The 27398-nt window shown below is 45.1% G+C and overlaps 1 protein-coding gene across 1 annotated transcript in view; it reads left to right on the top strand.

The window, feature by feature from the left end:
- The first annotated feature begins 696 nt into the window (after positions 1–696).
- Positions 697–27398, top strand: part of TMPRSS13 (transmembrane serine protease 13) — a 37498-nt gene continuing 10796 nt past the window's right edge. Inside the window, exons 1-6 of the mRNA XM_037057500.1 lie at positions 697–803; positions 20549–20753; positions 21100–21204; positions 23768–23890; positions 24713–24842; positions 26939–27031. Coding sequence (XP_036913395.1) covers positions 783–803; positions 20549–20753; positions 21100–21204; positions 23768–23890; positions 24713–24842; positions 26939–27031 — 677 coding nt within the window. The 5' untranslated portion in view covers positions 697–782. The remainder of the gene's footprint in view (positions 804–20548; positions 20754–21099; positions 21205–23767; positions 23891–24712; positions 24843–26938; positions 27032–27398) is intronic.

A 27398-nucleotide genomic window follows, 5' to 3' on the forward strand; every position in this document is an offset into this window, starting at 1 on the left:
TCTGAGAGTCAGAATGGAACAAGGTGTGGGACCATGAGTCAGCCCAATATTTCTTGGAATGGTTTCCATTCAGATATTTATAGGTTTTATTTTAATTGGCTTTAAAGTGTTGTTTTATAACATTTTATTGATTCAGTAGACAGAATCCACTATGTACATAATTGGAGGTCTTTTGATTTAAATTTCTTTATTAACTGTTTTTGTAGAAATAAAATTCAGGAAAAACAATTTGCCAGTCCATGTGACCTGATTGGGGATGTGGGCAGGTTGTCTTTGGAAATGAAGGTTCACACTGTCCTGTCCTGGCTGGGGCTCTGGTCCCTGGCCTTGGACACTCCTTGTGCAGACAGGGTCATATTTTAGTTGCCCAAGAGCACCTGTTTTAGGGCCTCAGGTCCACTGTGTTTAGACTGTCTTCAGAGGGCCTGAGCCCTATCTCTCAGGATCTCCCTCTGAAAAGGGCATTCTGGAACCCTGGGGTTCCCTACAACTGACTGATTCTGTGGGGGCCGTTTCAGGAGTAAAGTTCACACTCATGGTATTCGCTGAGTAACTGGGATGGCCTCGGAAGATGGGGAGGGTTGAGGGACAGGTCTGGCTAGTTCTGCCTGGTTGATTACCTCACACATCCCAGCCTTCCAACCTGCTTCACCACCCTTCTGGTGGGGGTTGGCCCTCGGCCCTCCAGTCCTTTTTCCCCCACATGCCCAGGAAGCCAGAGGTTAACATGGATCTTCCCAGTGATATCAGCTGAGTCTGGAAGCCTCCACTTTTGGGAGACCATGGAAAGGAACAGCCGCCTGGTGAGTTTCTCTGGGCCATGGGCCAGAACCTCCTGGCACTGAAGAAGCAGGGATAGGGCTGGGAGATAGGTGGGGCACTGCTACCTGTGTGCCTCAGGTTTGGGGGGAAACTGAATGTGCCTTTTCTTCTTTGTAGCTACTTGAGATCAAGATTGCTTGACCTCATTTTATCATGGTTCCTAGGAGGGACTCTTCTAGGAAGGAAAGAGAAGGTGATAAGATTTGTGGTCTGGTCAGGAAGCACCCCAGGTGTGTGTGGCTGAATACTGGGCTTCTGCTCTGTATACTGCGAGTACCCCAGCCAGGACACGTACGCTGCTAGAGGTCACCTTTGCTGGTTTGAGAATTATGGAAACTTAGCATTTTAATGGGGCTTCTGTGTTATGCCCTCACTAGACTCATAAACCATCCTTAAAAATGTCACTATGTGCATTTAAGTTCAATGGGATTTTTCAATCTCCCTTGGTCACTTAGTTTTGGGCTTAATAATATTCATGTCTGGAAAGTGCTTTCTTGCATTTATCCATAACTCTTTCTGCTACAATTCAGATTCCTGTCCTCATCTTCTGCTCCTGGTGACGGTAGAGAGCAGCTGAAGGTCTTCTGTGGAAAAGCCAGTCATATATACATGAAGGCTTCCAAAGACTTTGTTCAACTGTGCCCCAGCTTTCTTTTCATAAGGGACATTCCTCTTGGGCTCTAACTTTTTCTTAGGTCTTATTTTCTACTCCTTTTCATCTTCTTTTGCTTTTTACTGAAGTGGTAGAATCTGGGACTCTGGGAAGAATGGGAAATACTGAGTTCGAGAAGGATTAGTGTAACCTATGTTCTGACATGTGGTCCATTCTGAACCCCAGATGTATTTCTGTAACTTTTAGCCCCCATCATTCACCAGCCCCATTTTGACTTTTACTTCCCAGGCTTTCTCCTCTGTCCCCTGCTCTGGTCTCCTTGGTTCATGTCTTCACCCACCAAGGTCATTTTACCTGAGGCCTCTGGGGCTCATTGGAACCTGTAGTAAGCAAAAAGGGTGATGTACAAAGAGAATGGAGTTTTGTCTGGGGCATGGGGACACTGAGCCTACAGTCACAGTCATGTTCCTTGGAAACTTGCTGGGAGTCTAAATGTGATGGTGTCTAAACACAGAATGAGAAGGGCTGAGCTATCTGAAGGGTTTTAGGGTCAGTTCCTGGGGTGGGTGATGGGGGATATCAGCCTAGAAGCACCTCTGTCCAGAGTCAGGGACCAATGTGGAAGGACACTGGTGAGGCACATGGTGAAGAACAGTTTTTCCATTATTGGTGGAATAAGAGTCAAATTGTGTGGTTGATGCCATGTTCATTCAGAGAAGCTGTCCTAACTTGCATTGTAATGAAAGAAGTGAACCACTACTTCCTTATTTAAGGAAGGTTCTTATTTAAAAACCTTATTTAAAGTTCTTAAATTTACCCCCTTGTTTAGGGTAGAACTGCTGAAGTAGTGAACCTGGGATGGGGGCAGAGAGAGCTGCCTCAGTAAAATCAGCAGAAGGCTTCTTAAAATGGATGAAATTGAATAGGAGCTGACTGGGAGAAACTAGTCCTTTAAGGCCACACCCTCTCCCTAAAGGCTTTATTGTTCTTCAGCTCCATAAAGTTGTGAGGAAGATGGTGGCCCAGTGAGCAGGCTGGGTCTTCAGGGGGACCTCAGGAAAGGTGTGGAGAAGTTTCTTGGCTCCTATGTATTCAAAAGAGGAGGCACACAATGTGGTGGACAGAACATTGACCAAGTTCCAGGTTAGCTGTGACTTTTGGTATCTGTAAAATGGAATAAAAATCATATCTAATTGAAGGAGTCTTAGAATAGTTTCACATGTAAGGCTCCTTTAGAATAGTATCTGCCATAATTAGAAATAGAGAAAGCGATAGAGGCAGAGGCAGAGGCAGAGGCAGAGGCAGAGGCAGAGGCAGAGGTAGAGGTAGAGGCAGAGATAGATTCACAGAGAGTTAAGATTTATTTTTATCATCATCTATGGTCTACCCTTGGCTCCTCTAAAAATTTTCACAAATATTTTCTCATCTCCATCCCTAAGTTTTTCTACCTATGAAATAAGAGGGTTGGACAAATTGCTCCTGGAAGCCCCTTTGTGGTCCCATGACAGTCTCTGGAATTACATAGAATGGGATTACAGGTGCACCACAGTGGATATGCATATTTGTTTTAAAAAAATAGTGTGTATTTTGTGTTTTTTCAAAATGAGTCATATCCTTCATGCTTAAAGACATGCAATGTTTATTAAAGAAAGACTGACGTGGAGTCACTGATAAAAGCAACAATCTTTTGCAGAGTTAATTTTCTTATACTGGGTTTTCTTAAAGTGGAACAAGTTCTCAGTCAGCCCAAGACCACAGATGCTGTGGACAAGAGAATGGAGGGAGGTCCCAGGAATATAGTTCAGATTAGGAGCCCTCCATAGAGCGGACTGGGCAGGTTCCCAAGATTGCAAACCAGTAGGCCCAGGTCACTCAGCCATCCCCTAGACTTCATAGTGTAGGCACCTTTAGGATCCCTGGAACCAGCCCTTCACTCCTGCAGGTGAACAGCTCTCACCTGAGACCTCTGTTTCATGTCATTGGTGCTAAGCAGACTTCCACCTGAGTCAACCCTGCGTTGTTCCTCTGACTAGGCAAACGTGAGTGTGGATGTGTGGGAGTGTGTGTTTGGGGCACCAGGCTGATGTAACAATAGCCACTTAGCTTAAGTGTCTGGTTTTGGCAAAACAGCTTCTTCTTGGTACAGTAACAATGTGAAACTGGAAAAGTCAGCATTCATGCTGCCTATCACTACCAGAACCAATAAGCAGAGACAGAGATGGAATATTTATTGGTACTTTATTAAGATGGCTGACAATCTGAGAAGATGGTGGGTTATGTACCCTAAAAGACTTTCTTACATTTCACTTCAAACCAGCCTTTTTTTATAAGAAGGGAAAAAGTGTAGGTAAGGGGTTTGGAATTCAGGGGAAAAAAGTGTAGGTAAGGGATTTGGGATTTAGGAAACAAGTTAATCAGATTAAAGCTGTAGTCTGGTGATTTCTCAGCATCTTTTCATCCTCCAACCTGTTGACCTGTGATTCTTTATCTGTGTCTTGGGCATCTATGTCCTAGGTGATTCTTTTTTTTTTTTAAGCTTTATTGTTTTATTTATTTATTTATTTTTAGAGAGATGGGAAGGCAAGGAGAAAGAGTGGGAGAGAAACATCAATGTGTGGTTGCCTCTCATGTGTCCCCTATTGTGGACCTGGCCTGCAACCCAGGAACGTGCCCTGAATGGGAATCGAACCAGCAACACTTTGCTTCACAAGCCCGTGTTCAATCCACTGAACTACACCAGCCAGGGCCTGAGCGATTCTTTATCTGTTTCTTGTGTCCTGTGTTCTGGGCAGTGGGATGTCTCTCTCTGGAACATGATGACTCAGATACCATCTTGTTTGCTTGCAGTCCTCCTGGGACACAGATGTCAAATTGCTTGTGGTCTCCTCGAAGCAATGTGGGTCATATTTTCAGTTTCTGAAGCAATACCTTTTTATATGCATTCATTACTAAGCATATTAACTGTTATCTAAAACTAAACTTTTCCAACTCTTGAGTTTCCCCATCAAATGAAGGTGGACTGTGTCCAGCCAGATGTGCAGGGTGCTGGGTGGGGCATAGCATGGAATCCAGTCCAGGAACCTTGGACTCTGGGCCTTATCAGCCAAGTGGAGGCCTTGGCAGTACCAGGTGGAGGCTGGCTCATCTAATAGGGAAGCTATACCAGTACTGTCCCGGGAGCATCCATTGTATACCAGCATTGGCAGAGAGGGTGCACGGAGAGAAACTGAGGCAGTAAGTTCCTAGGTAATCAAATGTTATTTGCTTGGCAACGGTGGTCCATAATGTTCTTTAAACCATTTGATGAATGAATAAATAAATCAATAATGAATGAATGAATGAATAAGAACATGTTTTGGTTCTAGTCCAACAAGACCCAGAATCTCTTTCATATGTATAAGAGGCCTCATAAACTATAAATAACTTTAGCAGTCACCCAGGCCAGCAATGTTCAAGTTATTAGTAGCAAGCTCTTTCATTGAAATGAAATCTTATGTGGAGCCAGTTGCTCCACAACTGAAAAGTAAATCTTCTCTATTTGAAGTGAAGGACTGGGAGTCCAGCACCTACTAAACTGGTCTCCCAGGCATTTCCAAGGAACCTCGAATGTGTTATGGAAGCCTGTGGGGAAGCAGCGGTCTGTCCATGTCCTCATCCTATAGATTAAGAAGTTGAGAGGGATGTGATTACCCCTTGGATCGCACAGGTGAGTAGGAGCAGAAGTAAGATGCCCTTATGTATCCCATACCTGGAGCAAGAGAGGTCTTGTGGCTCTGGCTGCTTAGTCAAGAGACCAGTTTGATTCCAGGCTGACCAACATCTCTCAGGTTAATATTGCATGTGCTGGGAGCTGGGTGGGAGGAGGTGCTGGGAATCTGCCAGTGTACTGAGGGGAGCCTGTATTTGTGGGGTTTCTCTGGGTTAAGGGAGGGGAGAATAGGAGGGAGCCCTGTGTACCTGCAGGTATGGTAAAGCCCAGATTGAGCAGTGAAAACAGGAGAAAAGCCATGATCTATACCCCAACACAGACCACTTCCATGGGAGTCAGTTCAGTCCAGGCCAGTCCACACTGAAATGGGTTCAGGACTTCCCTGCCTTGGCCCAGGGGCTCCCCAGGCTCCTAACAGACAAGGGAGCTTGTTAGGTCTCATCAAAAGAAGCTCCTGAGCTTTTCTGGTAATCCCTGGTGCTTCCAGTGTGTAATGGCAGCACTTCTTCCTGCCTAGCCCAGAATGCTGGGGTGTTGGCCTGGGGGCCTGCCTGTGTTTGCAACAGGCTGCAGCTGGGGGATCCCAAAGAAGGATTTGTAATGGGGTCCATAACTCAGGGTGTCCAGGAAATATTAAAAATATGAGACATCCTCACCCACGGCAGGTCTGAACTGGGGGATGAGAAACATGGAGCAGGGCCATTTAGAGTTGTTTTGCATAGCAACAGTTTTGCGAATAACCTCAGCCATGGTCATTTAACATATCTATACGTTTTAACTGGTTTCATGTATATGTTGAATAGCTGTGGCCATGCTTTGAGCCAGGGGAATGGGAGTGACTTCCACCCAGAATGTAACTGGGAGGCAACTCCTCCTGCTTACAGCACCTGCGTGAGAGCTTAGAGATGATTGGCTCCACGCCATTGGGCCACGCCTGCCCCAGACTTACTCTGGCAGCCAAGGAAGGCGGGGGGAAAAATACAGAAATGCTGGCAGGTATAACTAACTGATTGTGGGAGGAGTTGGAAATGGGGCTGCAGAGGAAGATTGGCACTGGGATTTAAAATGCAGGAGTAGCAGCCATGCTGGAGGGTTGGGACCACGTGGCTTTGGGGTGCTCCCTTTTGCCATGTGGCTTAGGAAGCAGGAGAGACCTTGCTGGGAAGGAAAGGGGTGAAAGGACTCTTTCTTGCTGGTGAGCCATGAGAAGGTGCCACATGATCTTGAATTAACTGGAGATCACGGTGTGACATAGCTGATGGTGCTGGGAACCAAGGGGCTACCTGAGCCATGGACTTCTACTTCTTTTCCTGAGATATGGTACCTTGGACTGGGCAGAGGGAGAAGGAAAGACTGTGTGTGTTTGTGGGTATTCTAAGGGACTTTGGGATCTCAATGAAGACATTAAGTCATTACTCTAAGTCTGTATAACTTTTTAAATAAGTAATTCCTTTCCTTTTCACCAATCTCTGGCATTGAGAGACGTCTTTCCCTGGAAGTGGGCAGGGAAAACCTAGTACGGGGGTGGGGGACCCCCGGAGCACAAGAGGGGGTTCATTCAGTAATAGTATATTGTTCACCCCCTGCCCTGTGCTGGGTCTGTTTTGTAACATGTGCACCTCTTTTAACATCCTTGGTACTCAGGGCACTGGGAGAGAAAAGCTGCCACAAGGGCCTAGGTCTGGTTGAGGGACTATTTCTGTCAGAGCACTTATCTGGCAGTGGGGGAGCACAGAGAGGTGGGACAACCCAAGGACAAGAGCCAGAAGATCAGGGTACTAATCCTGGCACTGCCCCGAGCTGGCTGTGTGACCCTAGACAGCTCACATTGCCTTTTTGGGCCTTAATTGCCTCATCAGTAGGATAAAGATTTGGACTAGAGAGTTTTCAAGATCCTTTGAGCTCTGACAGCTTGTGCCCAGGATGCCCTTATACAGGGAGGGCTGGGCAGCTTGGGCTGGACTTTAAGGTGCCCCAAGGATATACCCTTGGGCCATGAAGATGTGTTGCAGTTGCTGCTGCAGGTGCATATCCTTTAGGTGTAGCATGAGACCTTTTTCTAGGGTAATGCCTGCAGTTGGAGAACAGTGTCTTGAAAAGTCCAGGATTAAATCCGTGGCCATGGCCACACACAACCCGTGAAGTGGCTGTGACATCACTCAGCACCAGCCTCTTTTCTAAGGCATTGCTGGCTGTGCCTGGAGGAGACCCAGAGGGGCCAAGGGGTTTGTTGACTTCCATCTGCCACCAGGTAATGGCCCAGGGGGCAGAGTCTGCCGCAGGAAATTATAAAAATGCCCCATTCACCTTGGAGTGGGGAACCTGCCCATGGAAGCTGTGAAAATAGAGAGCAGTGAAACTAGGTACATGGAGCCTTGGGTTTTTTATCCCTATTATTCACTAAGATATACCTGAGTGACTTTGGATGAAGCATATGAATGTTTTGGGCCTCTACCTCCTTGTTTGTAAAATGGGAATAATAATCATTATTGACTTCTGTCCAGGGAAGTTCTTGGAAAGAGCACCAACTCTGGGAACTGCTATTTTCAGCTTTTTCCCTGCCTTCCTGTGGATCCCTATCCTGCCTGCCTCCCAGCTGTGCCACTTCCTGCCCCAGATCACTTGAAGGGGGCTGGATGAGTTTTGAGTGGCGATCCCTGGGAGCTGAAGAGGCACAGTGACAGCCTGGTGGGGGGTGGGGCCTTGTTCTTCACATGGTGAAGGTTCATGACTGTGCTACCCTATGGGGTAACCACAGATACCATCCAGGGTGGGCAGGAGGACAGTCAGGTCCAGGGGAGAATGATTGAGAATGCTAGGCCAGGGAAATGGCCCAGAGTCTCCTGCTGACTCTGACTCTTCCCTGTTTGCCTACAAGCTGAGGAACTTCTGGGCTGCAAGCAGATTGTGGGAGCCTGAGTCCCAGGCCCAAGAGTTTCTCACTTGAGTTCCATTCCTGGGTCTTCTGCTCACTGGCAAAGGCTTGGAGGTGGGCTGATTCTGGTCTGTGTTCTGCCCCTTGTATCTTGGAACCTTGAGCAAGACATCTGCTCCCCTTCCTCTTCCTCATGTGCTCAAGGTATCTGTTCCGAGAGTGTGGTCAGTCTTCTGGGAGGGGAGCTGGAATCTCAGCATTGCACTCAAAAGAATTGAGGAAAGGAAATGAGTTACTGCTGTTGTAGGTTCATTGGGAAGAACTTCCAGCCAGGTGGGGTGGCATGTTGTGAAATGGGTTAAGAAGAGTAGCTGTGGTATCTCTTATTCTGTGCTCCTGGAAAAGGAGAATTCTTCCTAGCCCCTGGAATGGTTTGAGTTCAGGTACAAAGTTAGGGGGGTGGAGCAGACAGCTGCATTCTGGAGTCTGTTTTCATCTGGTCTTGGGGCAACCCTTCCATCCTGTTGTCCCTGCTGGAGTTTGCATTTCCCCACATGTGCAGTTCTCATGTGGGATGTGGAGTCCCAGATTCTCTTTTTGCCCTGGTCTGTGGGGCCAGAAACACCTCCACTTGCTTTTTACCAGCTCTTACTCCACCATGCCAGCTCTACTGAGCCAGAACCTCCAGGACTTCTGGCTCTCCCTTGGATATCACTCTTCCTACACCTTCCCCCAGATTCTCCTCCATTGCTATACTCCACACTTCTCAACCCCGGAAGACATTATAATGGGCTATTGAGGCTCAGAGCCAACAGTTTTAAAGAACTTGGCTGGGGACCACTCACCACTCCTGGCTCCCTGGGTATTTAGCTCAAGATTAGTCCCATTTTACACATCCCACTTGTCTCCAGACTCAGAGAAGAGGAACTCAGGTGGAGGTCCTGCCTGAAGCCCAGGGATCACCTCCCCAGGTCCTCTCCTCCTTGCCGGCTGAGGCAGCAAGGGATAGTTGGGACCTACCTGCAGGTAGAGTAAGCAAACACAGCTCAGGAGTTTTCCTCTCTGCTTTTCTGGCTGCCCCTCCTTTCCACTGAGCCTCTTCCTCTCTGATCTAACTCCTTCCTACTGTTCCAGCCTTTCCCAAGCTTCACACATTTTCCTCTGGGCCTCTGCCTGCCTCTCAGCCCTCTCAGGCTGGCTGCTTTGTTCCTACCCATCTTGATGCATTAACGAGACCAGGGTCTCAGGTTCCTGATCAGGTTGAAACAGCCTGGGCTCCTGACTGGGAATCAGGAGATTGGGATAGAGTTCCTACAAGATCACCAACAAGTTTAGGGGCTTTAGGTATGCTCTTTAGTTCCTCTTAACCCCAGTTTCCTCATGTATAAATTGAGGGTAATAATTTTGGTCCAGCTTGCTAACTACGAGCCTTGTAAAAATCAAATGAAATAATGGGTGTGTTAGCTCTTGGCAAATTGTAAGCCTCAAAGAAATGAAGGAAGTATTATGGGCCAGTTTGGATACTGTTGGTCCAGACTCTACTTGCTCCTAGGAGGCCTGATTAGAATCCAAGCCCTGTCACTTGCCTGAGATGTAGTTGTGGACATGTTCTTAACCATCTTGGACCTCAGTTTCAAAATCTCTGTAATGAAGTTTAAAATACTAACCACTAAGAGCTGTTATGTGGTTGAAATAGGATCAAGTGAAGTACCTGATGAGTTGGATCTTCACTGTGGGGATACATATTTACAGACCAGGCTCCTGTGTTATCTGGGGGAAAGAGGCAGGACTAGTTAGATTTTACATGTGTGAAGACACTCTAAAGTGTGAACTTACTTGCCCCAAGGTAACCCAGTGAGAAATGGATGGAGTCATATTTAAACACATATTTTGCTATTTCTAGCCCTGCATCTTTTTTAAAAGTTGAATGTTTCTTTAATAATTTCAATAGTAAAAATTCACTGGAAAAATTATTCTGAATTTATTTAAAGCACTAAGTCCAAGCCCTTATGAGTCTCTCAAATTATCTTAAATTTTAGAGTGGAGAGCTCACTGGCTAATAAATGCTCTACAAGCCTGCTGAGGAAAACATCCCTGTGGGTTGTCCTAATAAGAGCATGGAATACAGAGGGAGATTTTTTAAAAGTCCTACTTGCTTTTTAAAAAATTGTTGTCTAAGTACAGTTGTCTCCATTTTCTTCCCACCACTCCCCCCAACCAAGCCATCCCCACTTCTCACCCTTGATCCTAACCCCCCTTTGGTTTTGTTCATGTGTCCTTTATAGATGTTCCCAAAAACACTTCCTCCTCCCCCCCTCATTATCCACCCTCCACCTCCTCTCTGGTTACTGTCAGTTTGTTGTTAATTTCAGTGTCTCTGGTTATATTTTTCTTGTTTGTTTTGTTGATTAGGTTCCACTTATAGGTGAGATCATATGGTATTTGTCTTTCACTGTCTGGCTTATTTCACTTAAAATAATGCTCTTCAGTTCCATCCATGCTGTCACAAAGGGTAGGAGCTCCTTCTTTCTTCTGTGTAGTATTCCACGGTGTAAATGTATTGTAGTATTTTAATCCATTCATTTGCTGATGGGCACCTAGGCTGCTTCCAACACTTAACTATTGTAATTTGTGCTGCTATGAACATTGGGGTGCATAGGTTCTTTTGAATTGGTGTTTTGGGGTTCTTAGGGTGTAATCCCAGGAGTGGAATTGCTAGGTCAAAAGGAAGTTCCATTTTAATTTTCTGAGGAAACTCCATACTGTTCTCCACAGTGGCTGCACCAGTCTGCAATCCCACCAACAGTGAACTAGGGTCCCCTTTTCTCCACATCCTCTCCAACCCTTGTTTGTTGATTTGTTTATGATGGCCATTCTGACCAGTGTGAAGTGGTATCTCATTGTGGTTTTAATCTCTCTAATTCTAGTATAGCATCTTCAACAAACAAACAGACACAAACGATCATCATCACAGCTAATGGTCACCAAGTCCTTACTTTAGGTGTACCATCTATCGCTACAATGCTATGAAGCAGGGTGATTAGCTCACTGTACAGATAAGGAAACTGAGGTGTAAAGAGGTTATGTCACTAGCCCAGAGTCAGCAGCTGGCTTAGAGAGTGCTTGATAACTATGACACTGCTGTTCCCACCCACCAGGTTCTGCTTGGTCTTGGCAGGTCACTGGACCCAACCCTGGTTCCCATTGACAAGTTCAGCAAGACCAAGATCCATGTGGGAACCTCCAATCCCACCCCTTGGCTTCCTGTGGTGCTCCCACCCTGTAAGAGCCCCAGCCCAAGTTCTCAGCCATGGCACAAATGCAGAACAAATACTTGTACTTGGGTTCAAGAAGAAGCAGGCAGGGGTCTCAGATGCACACATGCTTGGGCCAGGTTTCTGACTATGTGATTCTGAGCCATCTAAGCTCTGAGTTGGGTTTGCTCATCTGTAAAAAATGTACTTCTAAAAGTGTCAACCTCTCAGGAATGGAGTGAAGACCTCATGAAACCAGAGATATGGACATTATTGTAAACTGTCAAGTTCTACACCTATGTAAGCTTCACTTTATTTTATTATCACTTTATTGAATTGAATAATGAGAATTCCCTTTTTGAGGCTGGGGAAGACTTTGAGAACATTGCAGAGTCAAAAGTAGGCCAGTTGAGTGCCACAATGCCACTGTCCTGGGCAGATGCCAAGGCTTGGGTCACTGGTGGTGGGAAGTCTTGTCTCTCTCACTGAAGGATTTCAGTCTGGCCTTTGTCCAGCACCCCCTTTTCTACCTAAGATGAGCTCATACTACCCTTCAGCCCTTTGGTCATGCCCCATGGCTGTTAGATCTCAACACAGTTGGTGCTCTTGAAGCAATGCAGAGGGGAGAGGAATGACTCATTCCTGCCCCACTGCCATGTGCCAAGCATGAGCAAGAGTGTCATTTATTTCATTGAGACCTCAGGCTTGTTTTTTCTATTCTATAGATTAAGAAAAAGGAAGATGAAAGTTATGTGGCTTTTCCAAGGTCAAGCTGCTAGACCTAGGGTTGGGACCCAGGTCTGCCTGCCTCCAGTGCTGTCAACTGTTGCACCCTATGCTTCAACATAGCCTCACTATCTCTCCTTGTCCCACCCCAGTCCTGTTCCCCTTGAGGATTCCAGGGGCTGATCTGTTTTCATTTTGTGGAAATGAAACAATGTGGGTGAGGGGAATCTGAGATCTGGTTCAGCAAGCCACCAAACACACATAAGTATACCCTTCTCAGCTGGCTGGGGCACTCACTGATCAACTCCAGTAACTCCCTGGGGGAGTCAATCCTGGTCCCTGCCTCTGGCAAGCTGAGTGTGATCAGGGACTAGGGATTCCTCTTTGAATTCACCCTATAGACTCCAGAAAAATGAGGAAGTGACCAAATTAATTACTTTTGACTCTTAGAAGAGGGAATTGAAACAAAAACAAAACAAACAAACAAAATGCAAATACCTGCCTGGTAGGGATGATGGTATTGACTTGGGCTAGATGTTTTCATGAGGACTTTTTAGTAACTGGTCTGCTTAATAATAATGTCAAATGCTTTCAAGCACAGTGGAAGGTGAGGGAGGGAAGCAGAGGGGCTGAGATCCAGATCCTGTGCCCTCCATGTGCCCCTGCAGACTGTGCCCCCATTGCAGGGTCCCCAAGCGCAGGTGTGCCCCCATCCCATTCCTGCTGCTCCCAGGAGGCCTACCCTCTGGGCAGCCAGTCAGTGTCTGGCAGAAAGTATAATGAGGGTCTGTTGTGACTCCAGGACCAGGTCAGTTCCCAGCTTCCCCTGCTGCTCTGGGGACTTGTAGGGGGGAATTAAGAGGCAGAGATGGTGTGAAGGAGGGTGGAAAGATCTCTATAAGGAGCCAGAGGAAGGTGAGAAGATTCCTGAACTGGTGACAGGGTCTGGGGGCCTTGCAGACTCACGGCAGAGGCTGCTCAAGCACTTCTCATTGACCTGACTGTCCACTGGCTCCCTCTTCCACATTTGGAGCAACCAAAGGCTCAGGGTCACCAGGAGGCAACAGGACTAGCACTCACCGATTGACTGCCATGATCAGCTGCTGCATTATCTCATACATCCTTCCCTAAGAGACAGCAAAGTCTAGTGGTTAGAGCATGGCCTCTAGAACCTGACTTACTGGGCTTTCATCTTGGCTCTGCTAGCTTAATCAGTTGCTTAGTCTCTCTGCCTCTGTTTCCCTCTGTAAAATAGGGATAATGAGAATTCTTACCTCATAGGGTTGTTCTAATGATTAAATGAGTAAATATGCATAAAACACTTAGAGAATGTCAAGTTCTCTATGACTATACATTAAAGTACTAAATATAATTTTGACTATATTTTAAAGTACCCAGAATAAACTAATATACTAATATAAATTAAGAATCTTGTCCAAGAGTGAAGGAATCATACCCCAGTCCACATGTTCCTCTGCCCTACATCTTGCCTTTCCAGTGTCCCTGATGCACTGGGGCATGCATGTGTGCATGTGAGAGTGTAAGTGTGAGTATACATGTGCCTGCTCATGTAAATTCAGGGGCCACTGAGAATGTTGGGGTACAAGGCAAGTCAGAGCTTTTCTTTTTCTTAAAAATTTTATTGTTCAAGTACAGTTGTCTTCATTTTCCTCCCACCACTCTCTGCTGGCCCACCCTAGATCCTAGGCCCACTTTGGCTTTCTCCACATGTCCTTTATACATGTTCTTTGATGACACTTCCCCTTTTTCCTCCCATTATCTCCTTCCCCCTCCCCTCTCTTTACATCGGTGTGTTCTTTATTTCAATGTCTCTGGTTATATTTTGTTTCCTTGTTCGTTTTGTTGATTAGGTTCCCCTTGTAGGTGAGATCATGTGGTATTTATCTTTCACTGCCTGGCTTATTTCACTTAGCAAATGCTCTTCAGTACCATCCACACTGTCATGAAGGGTAGAAGCTCCTTCTTTCTATCATGTAAATGTACCATAGTTTTTTGATCCACTTATTTACTGATGGACACTTAGGTAACTCCAACACTTGGCTATTGTAAATTGTGCTGCTATGAACATCGGGTGCATGGGTTCTTTCGAATTGGTGTTTAAGGATTCTTAGGATATAACCCCATCAGTGAAATTGCTGGGTCAAAAGGCTGTTCCATTTTTCATTTTCTGAGGGAATTCCATACTGTTTTCCACAGTGGCTGCACCAGTCTTCATTCCCACCAACAGTGTACTAGGGTTCCCTTTTCTCCACTAGCACTTGTTTGTTGATTTGTTTATGATGGCCATTCTGACCAGTGTGAAGTGGTATCTCTTTGTGGTTTTAATTTGATTATCTCTAATGGCTAGTCATTCTAAGCACCCTTTCACATGTCTCTGGGACTTCTGTATGTCCTCTTTAGAGAAGTGTCTGTTCAGGTCCTATGCTCATTTTTAAAATTGTGTTGTTTTTCTTCCTGGAGTGGAGTGTGTGGATTCTTTATGTATTTTGGAGATCAAACCCTTGTTTGAGGTGTCATTTGCAAATGTATTTTCCCATATGGATGGTTCCCTTTTCATTTTAGTGCTGTTTTCTTTAGCTGTGCAAAAGCTTTTTATTTTCATGAATTCTCATTTGTTTATTCTTTCCTTTATGATCTTTTCTCTAGGGGACATATCAGTGAAAATATTGCTGTGTGGAATATCGGAGATTTTTCTGCTTATGTTCTCCTCTAGGACTTTTGTTGTGTTGTGATATATACTTTGTGATATATACTCAAGTCTTTTATCTACCTTGAGTTTATTTTTCTGTATGGTGTAAGTTGGTGGTAGAGTTTAATTTTTTTTTTTTTTGCATGTACCTGTCGAGATCTCCCAACACAATTTGTTGAAGAGGCTATTTTTACTCCATGTTATGTCTCTGCTCCCATTGTCCAATATTAACTGACCATAGAGACTTAGGTTAATTTTGGGGCTGTCTATTCTGTTCCATTGATCTATGTGTCTGTTCTTATGCCAGTACCAAGCTGTTTTGATTACTATGGCCTTGTAATGTCATTTGATGTCAGGTATTATGATCCCTCCTACTTTGTTCTTCTTTTTCAAAATTGCTGTGGCTATTTGGAGCCGATTATTGTTCCATATAAATTTTTGAAATGTTTGTTCTATATCCATGAAATATGTCATTGGTTTTTAAATAGGGATTGCATTGTATCTATAAATTGCTTTGGGTAGTATGGACATTTTGATGATGTTAATTCTTCCAATCCATGAACATGGTACATGCTTCCATTTGTTTGTGTCTTCCTTAATTTCTTCATTCAGTGTTGTGTAGTTTTCTGAGTACAGGTCTTTTACCTCCTTGGTTAGGTTTATTCCTAGGTACTTTATTTTTCTTGTTGCTGTATCAAAGGGGATTTTTTTTCTGATTTCTGTTTCTGATATTTCACTGTTGGTATACAAATATTTCTTCAATTTCTGAATATTAATTTTGTATCCTGCTGTTTTGCCAAATTCACTTATTGGGTTGAGTGATTTTATGGTGGTGTCTATAGGATTTTTTGCGTACACTCTCATTGCATTTGCAAACAGTTTTACTTCCTCCTTTCCAATTTGGATACATTTTATTTATTTTTCTTGTCTGATCACTATGACTAGGATTTCCAATACTATGTTAAATAGAAGAGGTGAAAGCAGACATTCTTGTCTTGTTCCTGTTCTCAGTGGGAAAACTTTTAGATTTTGTCCATTGGGTATAATGTTGGCTATAGGTTTCTCATATATGACTTGTATTATATTGAGATACGATCCCCCTACTCCCACTTTGCTGAGTATTTTTATCATTAATGGGTGTTGTATCCTATCAAATGCTCTTACACATCTATTGATATGATTATGTGATTTTTGTGTTTCCTTTTGTTTATATAATGAATTACATTTATTGATTTGAGAATATTGTACTATCCTTGCATCTTTGGGATGAATCACATTTGATAACGGTATATGATCTTTTTAATATATTGTTGGATGCGGTTTACCAGTATTTTGTGGAGGATTTCAGTGTCTCAGTTTATCAGTGATATTGGCCTGTAGTTTTCTTTCATTGTTGTCTCTTTATTTGATTTTGGGATTAGGATAATGCTGGCTTCATAAAAAGAGTTTGGGAGTCTTCCATCTTCTTGGATTTTTTTGGACTAGTCTGTGAAGGACAGGGGTTAGCTCTTCCTTAAATGTTTTGTAAAATTCTCCTGTAAAACTATATGGTCCAGGGCTTTTATGCACTGGGAGCTTTTTTATTATTGCTTCAATTTCACCAGCTGTTATCGGTCTGTTCAGGCTTTCTGCATCTTCTTCATTCAGTTTTGGAAGATTATATATTTCTAGAAATTTTTCCATTTCACCCAGGTTTTCAGATTTCTTGGCATACAGTTGTTTATATTAATTTCTGAGAGTCTTTTGTATTTCTGTGGTATCAGTTGTAATCTCTTTTTCATTTGTGATTATGTTTATTTGGGTCCTCTCTCTCTTTTTCTTGATGAGTCTGCTTAAAGGCTTGTTGATTTTGTTTTTCTTTTCAAAGAACCAGCTCCTGGATTTATTGATTGTTTGAATTGTTCTTTTAGTCTCTACATCATTTAATTCTGCTCTGATATTGGTTATTTCCTTTCTTCTACTTTTTCTGGGCTGTCTTTGTTGTTGTTCTTCCAGTTCTTGTAGATGTAGGGTTATGTTGTTTGTTTGAAATGTTTCTATCTTCCTTAGGTAAGCCTGTATGGCTATGAACTTCCTTCTCAGGACTGCCTTCGCTGAGTCCCATAAGTTTTGAATTGTTGTGAGCTCGTTTTCACTTGTTTCCAGAAACTTTTTGATTGTTTCCCTGATCTCATTCTTAACCCATTCATTGTTTAATAGCATGGTATTTAATCTCCATGATTTTGAGAGTTTTTGAGTATTTTCCTTGAGGTTTGTTTCTAGTTTCAGTCCCTTGTGGTTGAAGAAAATGCTTGATATGATTTCAATTTTCTTGAATCTGTTGAGTCTTTTTATTCTATTTTATTTTTTAATATATTTTATTGATTATGCTATTACAGTTGTCCCATTCCCCCCCTTACTCCCCTCCACCCTGCACACCCTCTCACACCCACATTCCCCAAGTTTAATTCATGTCCATGTGTCACACTTATAAGTTCTTTAGCTTCTATATTTCCCATACTATTCTTGCCCTCTCCCTATCTATTTTCTACCTACCATCTATGCTACTTATTCTCTATACCTTTCTTATTCTCTATACCTTATTCTCTATACCCCTCTCTTCTCCCATTCCCCTGTTGCTAATCAGGGGAATTCCCCTGTTGCTAATCAGGGGAATTCCCCTGTTGCTTCTCCCATTCCCCTGTTGCTCCCTAGTTTCACTTGGTTTATCTGTGCATGAATGTGGGATCCCCTGGTTCTGCAAGCCGCCTTGCATGCCTCGTGTGTCCACAATCCGCCACCTTGATGGGTTCACCTGCTGCCATCCCTAGCCCAGGGTCCACCAGCCACCACTTTGTTTGCCATGACCCCTCTCCACCCAGCCGCCCAACTTCGCCCCTCCTACAGGTCTGAATGAATGTGTTTATTTTAACTTTTTGGTTGTCGGGCTTCCATACAGTTCAATTTTTCTGTCAGTACTGGTTGTTTTTTGTTTCTAAATTTTTGTTGTCCTTATTTTGGTTGTGCGAGGAGGCACAGTGTGTCTATCTACGCCTCCATCTTAGCCGGAAGTCCCCGAATCTGTTGAGTCTTGTTTTGTTTTGTGTCCTGCCATATGGTCTATCTTTGAAAATGCCCCATGTGCACTGGAAAAGAATGTGTATTTTGCTTGTTTGTGATGAAAGGTTTTATATACATCAGTTAAATCCATTTAATCTATGGCATTGTTCAATGCCACAGTATCCTGGTTTATATTTTATTGGGAAGATTGATCCATTTTTGACAGTGGGGTGCTAAAATCCCCTAGTATGTTGCTGCCCATATGGTTTTTTTGTTGTTGTTGATTTTTGTTATATATTTTGGTGCTCCTATTTTGGGTACATGTATGTTTATAATGTTTATGTCTTCTTGGTGGATTCTTCCCTTGAGTATTATGAAGTGTTCTTCTGGTCTGTTTTAATGACCTTTGTTTTGAAGTCTATTCTGTCTGATATGAGTATTGCTACCCAGCTTTTCATTCCTATCCATTTGCTTGGAATATCTTTTCTGACCCTTCACTTTCAGTCTGTGTAGGTCTTTTGTTCTCAGGTGGGTCTCTTGTAGGCAGCATATGTGGGGGGTCATCTTTTCTTATCCATTCAGCTACTATATGTCTTTTGATTGGAGTATTTAATCCATTTCCATTTAAGGTTATTATTGATAGGTACTTATTCTATGCCATTTTACCCCTCTGGATCTGTGTTCCTTTCTCTCTCTCACTCTTTTTCTTCTTTTTCTTCTAGCAGTTCCTTTAGCATCTCTTGCAGAGCTGGTTTGGTGGAGGTGTATTATTTGAGCCTTCTTATTTCTGGGAAACTCCTTATTTGGCCATCCATTTTAATTGAGAGCCTTGCTGGATAAAGTAGTCTTGTTTGCAGGCCTTTGTTTTTCGTTACTTGTAATATTTCTTGCCATTCCTTTCTGGCTTGTAGTGTTGCCATTGAGAAGTCAGCTACTAGCCTTATCTGGGCTCCCTTGTATGTTACTTCCTGTTTCTCCCTTGCTGCTTTAAGAATCTCTTCTTTGCCTTGGAATTTGGCCATTTTAATTATGTTGTGTCTTAAAGTGGGCCTCTTTGGATTCTTCTTGATTAGGATCCTCTGTGCTTTCTGGATTTGTGTGACATTTTCCTTTCATCAAATTAGGGAAGTTTTCCATCGGTACTTTTTCAAACATATTTTCTATCCCTTGCTCCTCTTCTTCTTCTGGTATCCCCATTACGTGGATATTATTACGTTTCTTGTTTTCCTGCATTTCTCTTAACCTCTCTTTGTTCATTTTGGGTCTTTTCCCCTTATCTTGCACTTTCTGGGAGTTTTTTTCTACTTTGTCCTCCAGCTCACTGATTTGATCCTCTGCTTCATCTAGCCTGCTTTTGATACCTTCCATTGTGTTCTTCGATTCAGAAATTATATTCTTCACTTCCTCTTGGCTCTTCTTGATAGTTTCTGTGTCATTTTTCATGCTGATATAGTTTGAAGTGAGTCCCTCATAGTTTCCCTGTGGTTTTTGGTAATTTCTAGTGAGCTCATTGAGCTTCCTTATAACCATTGCTTTGAACTCAGTATCTGATAGTTGACTTGCCTCTATTTTATTTAGCATTCTTTCTGAAAATTCCTCCTTTCCTTTCATTTGGGGGTTGTTTCTTTGTCTTCCTATTATTTGTGAGACTCTTTTTGTTTGCTTCTGCCTCTTAAATGGATCTGTTTTCACTCACTGAATTTGTGGTGTGAACTTGTATGATAGGTGACTTGTAAGATTCAGTGATGCAGTTTCCTTGACCCCTTGAACTTGATGCTCTTGGGCTGTTCTCTATGCCTTTTGTGTTGTGTCTTTGCATATAATTGGGTTTTGATTGTTGTTTGGTAATTCTTTGATGAGTCCATCCCTCCAGCTGGTTGACTGAGTGTCCACCACTCAGTATGCCCACCACTGAATCTTGTGTGCTGTTTTGAGATGATGCTGGAACAAAAACACACTGCCCAGGAAAGAAACTCACATCAACAAAAATAATTCCTGCCCAGCAATCTCTCTATCAACAGCATATGAACTAGTATTAATAAGTGTATAAAGAGATTAAGGCTATTGTAAGAAAGGAGTGACTTATAAGAAATTCTCGTGACTTAATAAAATCTAGTGACTTAATGTGCACAAACTTGATGGAGTAGAAATGAACGTTAAAAAGCTATGCAGGAAAGAAAATATCACAAATCATGCAGAAGACCACAGTGGATTTTGTCTTGATAGCCTCTAGTATTCATCACTATTTTTTCTTTCTGGGCCTGCCTCTGATGATGTCTCATGTTGATCCCATAGGTCAGGGCTTTTTAAAATCAGCACTTTTACATTTTGATGACAGCTCATAGTAAGACCAGTATCTTATGAGCTAACACACACACATAAAAGAAAGGGGCATGAAGGGAAGAGGGCAGAAAGTCTGTATATTTCACCCATAGGCTACCACATCTCTCTAAGTGACCTTCAGAGTCAGGAGCCAGCCAAGCATCCTCTTCTTTGAGGGTCCCTAGACATGTGTGGCTGAAGTAGGTGCCCCCAAGCCCCAGGCAGATGCCCCACTGCCCTCTGCCCACCTCTGCAGGTGCCTGTGATAGGAAGAGACTATAGGGAGCTGGGGGAAGCAGGATCTTTGAACTTCATTCTATCCTTGGACACTCTCATCTTCTCTCATGCTTCCCTGTGTGGTGGCTCTGCTCACTGACTTGCACTTGCCTTGGAGTATTTATCTCCTAGCTCAGCAGAGCCAACAGCTGGGTGGGCTGGCAGGAGTGCAGCCTAAGGGATGTCTTCACTCTATTTTCAGAATGCTTCCCCAGCAAGAACATCTCCAGCCCGGGCAGTCCCAGCCTGGGCATCACCTTCCAGGTCATCATCTGCCAGGTCAGCCTCTACAGCATCCTCTCCAACAAGGGTGCACCTTGTTAGAGCAACACCAGTGAGGGCCACACCTATCGGGACATCTCCTGCCACATCGGGACCAGCCACTAGGGCCAATGTTGAGACCTCAGGTAAGAGGGATGCTGCAGGGAAAGCAAGAGGAACAGGGAGAAGTCCATGGGTGGGAGAGTCTTGGCACTGGCACCCTCTGTTCCTCCTCTGCTCCCTGGATAATGATGTGTGGGAAGGAAGGGGAATGGTTAGGGATGGCAGTAGGAGTCCTGGGGAGGTAGGGGCAGCTAATGGGGCAAATGAGGGAGGGGCTAAGAAATCAGACCAGCAAAGCAGGTGTCACTTTGGAGGTTGCACAGTGTGGGTCAGAGTGAAGATCTCAAGGGCACAGGCTCCCTGTTAGGCTGCACAGGCAGGACCCCATTCCCACAGCCTCACCCTTTCCCAATGCTGCCCTGCTCCTAGGTGTCAGCTTGCCCAAGTTCACATGGCAGGAGGGCCAGAAGCGGCTGCCACTCATCGGATGCGTCCTCCTCCTCATTGCCCTGGTGGTGTCTCTTATCATCCTCTGTGAGTTTCATGGAGGGAGCAGGGGCAATTCTGGTCATTGCCAGTGTGCACTGGTGTCTGGGGGTGGGGCACACAGCAGGAAACAGAAGGCAACTACTGCAAATAGTAGTAGTCTTCTACTACTTGGACCATGGTGCCCCTAAGTCCCTGTGAAGTATGAGGTTAAGAGTGTGGGAGGTCAGAGAAACCTGGGCTTGAGTTCCATCTGTGCCTCTTACTGTACAGCTTACCTGAGCAGATTAGTTTACCACTCAGAGCTTAGTTTCTGCATTTTCAAATGAGATTAAATTCATTCATTCATTCACTCATTCAAACATTTGTGCCCAGTAAGTTTCATTGAGACTTTCCAGAGTTATGAGAAGTAAATGAACTAATGGTAAAATGCCTGGCACAAAATCCCACTCTAAAAATGCTAGTTATTAAAAAAACAAACAAACATAAAAACCCTGATAAGAAAAAGTTTCTCAGGCATTTTCTGTCAATGAGATCAGAGATTCAGGCATGCACAATTTCCCCCCCTCTCTTTGGAAAAGATCTTCAGGACATGTCCCTGGGTTCTCTGTCAGGGAGCCCACTGTAAACCCAGTTCAGTGGGGGGGAGCAAAAAGAGAACACACATCATACCACCTGTCCTCAGGGAGAATATGGCCTCTTGGGTGACATAGCTGAAATGAAAGAAAGCTGAATGTGTTTGAGTGGGACCATCAGGAAGAGGTGACAGCTGTGTGGCCTGGGGAGACAGAGGCTCATGAAGTTAATGAGGCCTGAGAAAGACCTGGAAGATGGGAGAGCATCTGGTACCAGGCATCTGAGTGGGATGAACAGCTGTAGGAAACCTGGGGCAGGTGGTCAGGGCAATGTGGAGAGAGAGGAGGGACCTGCCAACCATTTGGGGACCTGGGGGCCTCTGTTTGGGTGTGGCATGGCCATGTTGTAGAGAGCTGCAAATGCTGGGCTGAAGGGTAAGGATTCCGTTAAAGAGCCAGCACAGTGTGGTGAGGGCGGGGTAGGTGATGCTATAGAAACACCTGGCAGCAGGACTGTGAGAAAGAGGGCTGTGTTGAAGGAGGTTGTGTGCTGGTTGAGAACATAGCTTTAGTGCTACATAGAGCTGCCAAAGCATGTGGCTCTGCTGCTCACCAGCTGTGGTACCTTAGCAAGTTCACCAGTTTCCTGGAACTTCCCTTCCCCACTTGCCTGACAAAGTGGAGATGTCACTGTCATGATGCCTGCCACATGGTATTCATGTAAACCTCCTTCAAGACTCACTGCCCTGCTCTCCCTCTCTTTCCCACCCAGGGAACTATCCAGGGAAAAGCCTGAAGTCCACTGAGAGCAGTAGGAGAAAACCTGTGCGGCTGGGTGGGGGGTGAGATGGCATCTAAGGGCAGGCTCCCTGACTAGTTACAGCTCTTAGCATGGTTAACAACACTTCCTGAAGTCCTCTGACCTTTAGACCTACCAGCACCAGGGGAGAAGCTATATCAAGTCACTGAGCCTGTCACTGAGCAGCTACATAAGGGGGTCAGGACTAGAGCCCCCACTCTGACTCCCCATCCAGAGCTCTCCCCACAACACATCAAGGTAATTGTGGCAGCCTCAGTGCACAGGTCATTGGTGACACAGAGGATAGAGGTATATCTATGAGATTAGGAGTGATTGGTGTCTGAACCTGGAAGGGACAGTCACACAAGAGTGACCGTCACCTTAGGTGACAGAGAGAATGGTGGGGCCAGGTGGAGAAGTGGAGGGTCAGGGCCAGGAGTCAGTTTAGAGGACAGGCAGAGTGAGGAGTCAGGACTCAGGTTTCTTTGGCATCCAAGGGGAAATGTCTCTGGGCAGGAGGGATGACAGTTCCTAGTCTGGAAAGAAATAGGTGTTAGAGACACAGGGAGTATGAGGCTGATTTCCACAGGTGGTTTGTAAAGCTTATGCATTTGGGCATTAGCCAAGTAGAATTGCTTTTTGAGTGGGAAGATATTTAAAAGCATAAAGACAAGTAATGGGGAAAAGACTGAGTATAGAAGACATCCCTTGTTTAGGGAAGAGGAAGAGGATGAAAACTCAGGAGCTTCTGAGGCTGGAAGGATCACCTTGGAGAAAACAGGACAGGTAGTGGTTGCCGGTGTATGACTGTAGATTTAGAAGTTTCTCTGCAGTCACCCTGCATAGCACAGAGACAAATGGAGGCCAGAAGGGTTCTGAGAAGGGGGTCTGTAGCACACTGGAGGAGGTGGTTTCTCTAGCCACTGCTCTGGCCAGCATGTGGGGCAGGGAAGCTCCCAAAGTAGTATCCACTTCCACACTTCCCTCCCTCTCACACTCTCTCCTTCTCTTTCTCTGGGTGGCTGTTCGAGTTTGCCTGGTGCTGCCCTGCTTGCAGGAGCTTTCCAGAACGTTTCTGAGTAGGCTTTTTCTCCATACAGATGGGGAACGAGAGCCCCAGAGTCCAAGAGGGATTGCAGGTCGGTGTCTCAGAAACCCCAGGGCCTTGGGCTGCTCAGTGTTTTGTGTCTCTGGGGCTGGCAGTGATGCAGCTGGCTGTCTGCTTCATCTTTTCCAGTTTACTTCTGGCGGGGCCACACAGGAATCAAGTACAAGGAGCCAGTAGAGAGCTGCCCTGTGCATGCTGTGCACTGTGATGGAGTGGTGGACTGCAAGCTGAAGAGTGACGAGCTGGGCTGTGGTAAGCAGGCTGGGCATGGGCGTGTGTGTGTGTACATGTGTGTGGACCCATGCATGTGTGTACCCTGGTGACTACAAACTCAAATGGAAGGCAATGGGCAGAGAATCAATGGATCTGGGTTCTAGCCACAGAAACCTTATGTTTAAAGTCTGACCTTGAGTACTGTGTGACTTGGGCAAATCACTTACATCCTCTGGGCTTCTGTCTATGTGCTCCTCCTCTTTTTCTAGCACATGACCTCTGACTTCCACCCCTACAGTTTCATGAAGGTCAGTTTGTAAGTGGCTGGCCTAGATGAGCACAGAGGTGTCATTGAGTTCTAGCTCTCAGTGGCTTTCACACGTGTTGTTTATACATAGCCCTGATGTATCCGGGGTGTATGTCCCATCCATTCTACCTGTGTGTTTATATTTGTCCTGGCCCATTACTGGACAACCATCTGTGACTGAACCTGTCTAATGAGTACTCAGTCAGATCACAGACCATATTCCCCTAGTCAGTCCCTCATTTGGGCATGTCACTGCCCTCTCGGAAGGACAGTTGGCAGTGTCTGCCTCTTCTCCCAAGAATGGTCCCCTGAGTCCTGTTGGATGGAGAGCTCTCTGGCCTGCTCCAGCTCCTTGCCTTGGCTCTGCCTTTATTGAATATCTTGGGCTTCTAAGCACTAGTTGATCACCTCAGGGGCCAAGCTCCTGGGTATTACCCAGGCCTCAGCAAAGAGCCTCAGGATAGGAGCCTCTCAGAGCCTTACTCAATTCATCCCCCCCAAACTTGAGCTTCCTGGGTGCTGAGGACCCACTTTGTTCTTTTCTCACTCTGCAGTGAGGTTTGACTGGGACAAGTCTCTGCTTAAAGTCTATTCTGGGTCATCCCATCAGTGGATTCCTATCTGCAGTGACAGCTGGAACAACTCTTACTCTGTGAAGACCTGCCAACAACTGGGTTTTGAGAGGTAGGACTTTCCCCAGTGTTCTGGCTTCAGGGATGTCTCTGGCTCTTTGCAAAGTGTCTCAGGATCATTGCAGAAAACTCATATTAAAAAGGTTCCTGGGGACCAGAGTTGAGGTCACTGGCTCAGGACACCCTTGAGTTATCTAAAGTGACAGTGGTCCTGGGATGGGATCTTAAAGTCTGAGGCAAGCTATTTCTGTGAGACCAAAGTAATTTTGTAGATCTGCAATAGGATCACACTCCCAAATGGTTCTCTGCATCAAAGCACACTTGTGACCTTTATTACATTTAATGGTCATGGCATCCCTTTGAAGTGGATAGGCATTTGGGCAGGTCTTGTCTTCTCACTTTTGGGAACTAGGAGCTCAGGCTATGCAAACCCTTCAGTGGACTTTGAGCTGCAACACTAGTGGCTTGAGCTAGACCTCATCAAATGGAAACAAAGTAGGCAGGTGTGGCCAGATAAAGTCCTAAGAATCTTTGGCTTTAAAGATTTTAAATAAAGAAGGTGAAGCTGGTAGAGGAAGGACAGGTAAACAATGACCTTCTGGCTTGAAGGAGTCCCAATCTATAGGCCACAAAATCACTTCCATTCTCCCTTTAGATCTGTGTTTTCAAGCCAAATAGTTTTGAGGTTTATCAATGTGTGTGAGGTTGTTGGGAGAAGGTTTAGGATCTTGTTGTGGGCTCTCTGTAGAACAGGGGTATCAAACTCATTTTTACTGGGTACTACATCAGCCTTGCAGTTGCCTCCAAAAGGCTGAATGTAATTTTAGGACTGTATAAATGCAACTACTCCTTAACAGTTAAGTGAGAGGTCGGTGCTGCTGTCAGGTAGAAACAAGGTTCTGGGACATATAAAACAAGGTGGAGGGTTGGATTCAGCCCTTGGGCCTTGTGTTTGCCACCTGTGCTGTAGAAGAAGCTCCTAGCAAACCAGGTTTGGGGTCCAGGACTTAGAACTAGTTCTCTGTCCCCACTTCAGTCTCAGAGTTCCCACCTGTGAGAGGGGAATCTGGATGGTCCAGTCAGAATAGCGTGGACATTTTAAATCATTAATTATGTGACATTATGCAAGTCTGAATCTCCCTTGGGCTTCAGTAGATAGTGTTATTTATTCAAAGAACATTCATTGAGCCTTTAATATGTGGTACCAGACACAAAGGAATAAGACTAGATTCTGTCCTTCAGGAACCTCCAGTGTGGTATGGACAAGAGAGGCTTAAACCAATTATTGCAGCACAATGTCATGCGTAATGACAGAATATGGATGAAACTCTATGCACACAACGGAGAGTGTGCTGACTGCACTTGGAGGACAGCAGAGACTTGAGGAGCTCCTAGGCAGAGGGACAGTGTACAAGGATGTACTCTCATGCAAGAATGTACCATGTTCTAGAAATGCACACAAGTGCCATGTGCATAGTGGTCCTTGGATCATTCACATCACAGTGAGCTGGGGCTTGTTAACATGCATCCAAATTCAGAATCTCTGGGATTATGACTTAGAACCTGCTTAGCAAACACCCTGAGGTGTTGGTTATCATTGTCGTCTGAGATCCAGCAAGTGGGCAAAAGGTTCTCAAACTTTAAAGTGCAAACGTTATGTTAGTGAGGGTCTTTAAGATACAGACTCTGGTTCAACAGGTCCAGGGTGGTGCTGCTGGTCCACAGATCACAGTTTGGATAGAAAAAGGCTAGATCGGTGTTTCTCAAACTTGAGTGTCTATCTGCATCACCTGGGGAGGCTGTTAAAACACAGAATCAGACTTCCTGATACGATTGGTCTTGGGTATGACCCAGAAATTTGCATTTTTGACAAATTCCTAGGAGGCGTTAATGCTGCCAGGTCTTGGCAGGGACCACACTTTGAAAACTAACTGGGCTAACACACGGGGCTAGTGAAGGGCAGGGCAGGGGTGGGGCACAGTGGGGGTTATGTGGGTGGGGCCAGACCTTATGGGGTCTTGACAGTCTATGGCCCCTTTAAGCAGAACTGGTGGAACTCTGATGCCAGTTGGGCCCTGGGGGTGGGCTCTGTCTCTTAGGGAGCTCATTCTCCCCCACACCCACTGCTGCCCCTGTCTTCCCTTGCAGTGCTTACCGGACGACCGAGGTGGCCTACAGGGGTATGGCCAGCAGTTTCTCAATCTCTGAGTACAACTCCACCATCCAGAAAAGCCTCTACAGGTGTGGTGGGGCAGGCCAGGCTGCCTGTCTGTGAGTAGGAGAATAAGGGGGTCAGGAGATTTTGAAGTCAGGGAGCCCCTCTCCCTTATTTTTCTGGGACCCAGCCTCCAGGAGTCCATCATGAATATAAGGAGCATCTCAGAAACAGAGGTCACTCACCACCTGCCTCCTGACTTCTTACTGAGGCTTGCTGCAGAAAACATCTTGGGGTTACAGGTGTTCCCAAGAGCTTACCTGGTGCCAGGAACAACTAATATAATTTGAGGCCATCAGTCAGCTAGGTGTTTAGAGTAAGCACTGCTGCAAGGAGTGGGCTCTGGGTGGAGAGGATGAGAAGTAGCAGGATAGGGGCAGGTGGCCCATCTGG

Source organism: Sturnira hondurensis, unplaced genomic scaffold (assembly GCF_014824575.4).
Source record: "Sturnira hondurensis isolate 20B ecotype Veracruz unplaced genomic scaffold, ASM1482457v3 Scaffold0009719, whole genome shotgun sequence".
Lineage (NCBI taxonomy): Eukaryota > Metazoa > Chordata > Mammalia > Chiroptera > Phyllostomidae > Sturnira > Sturnira hondurensis.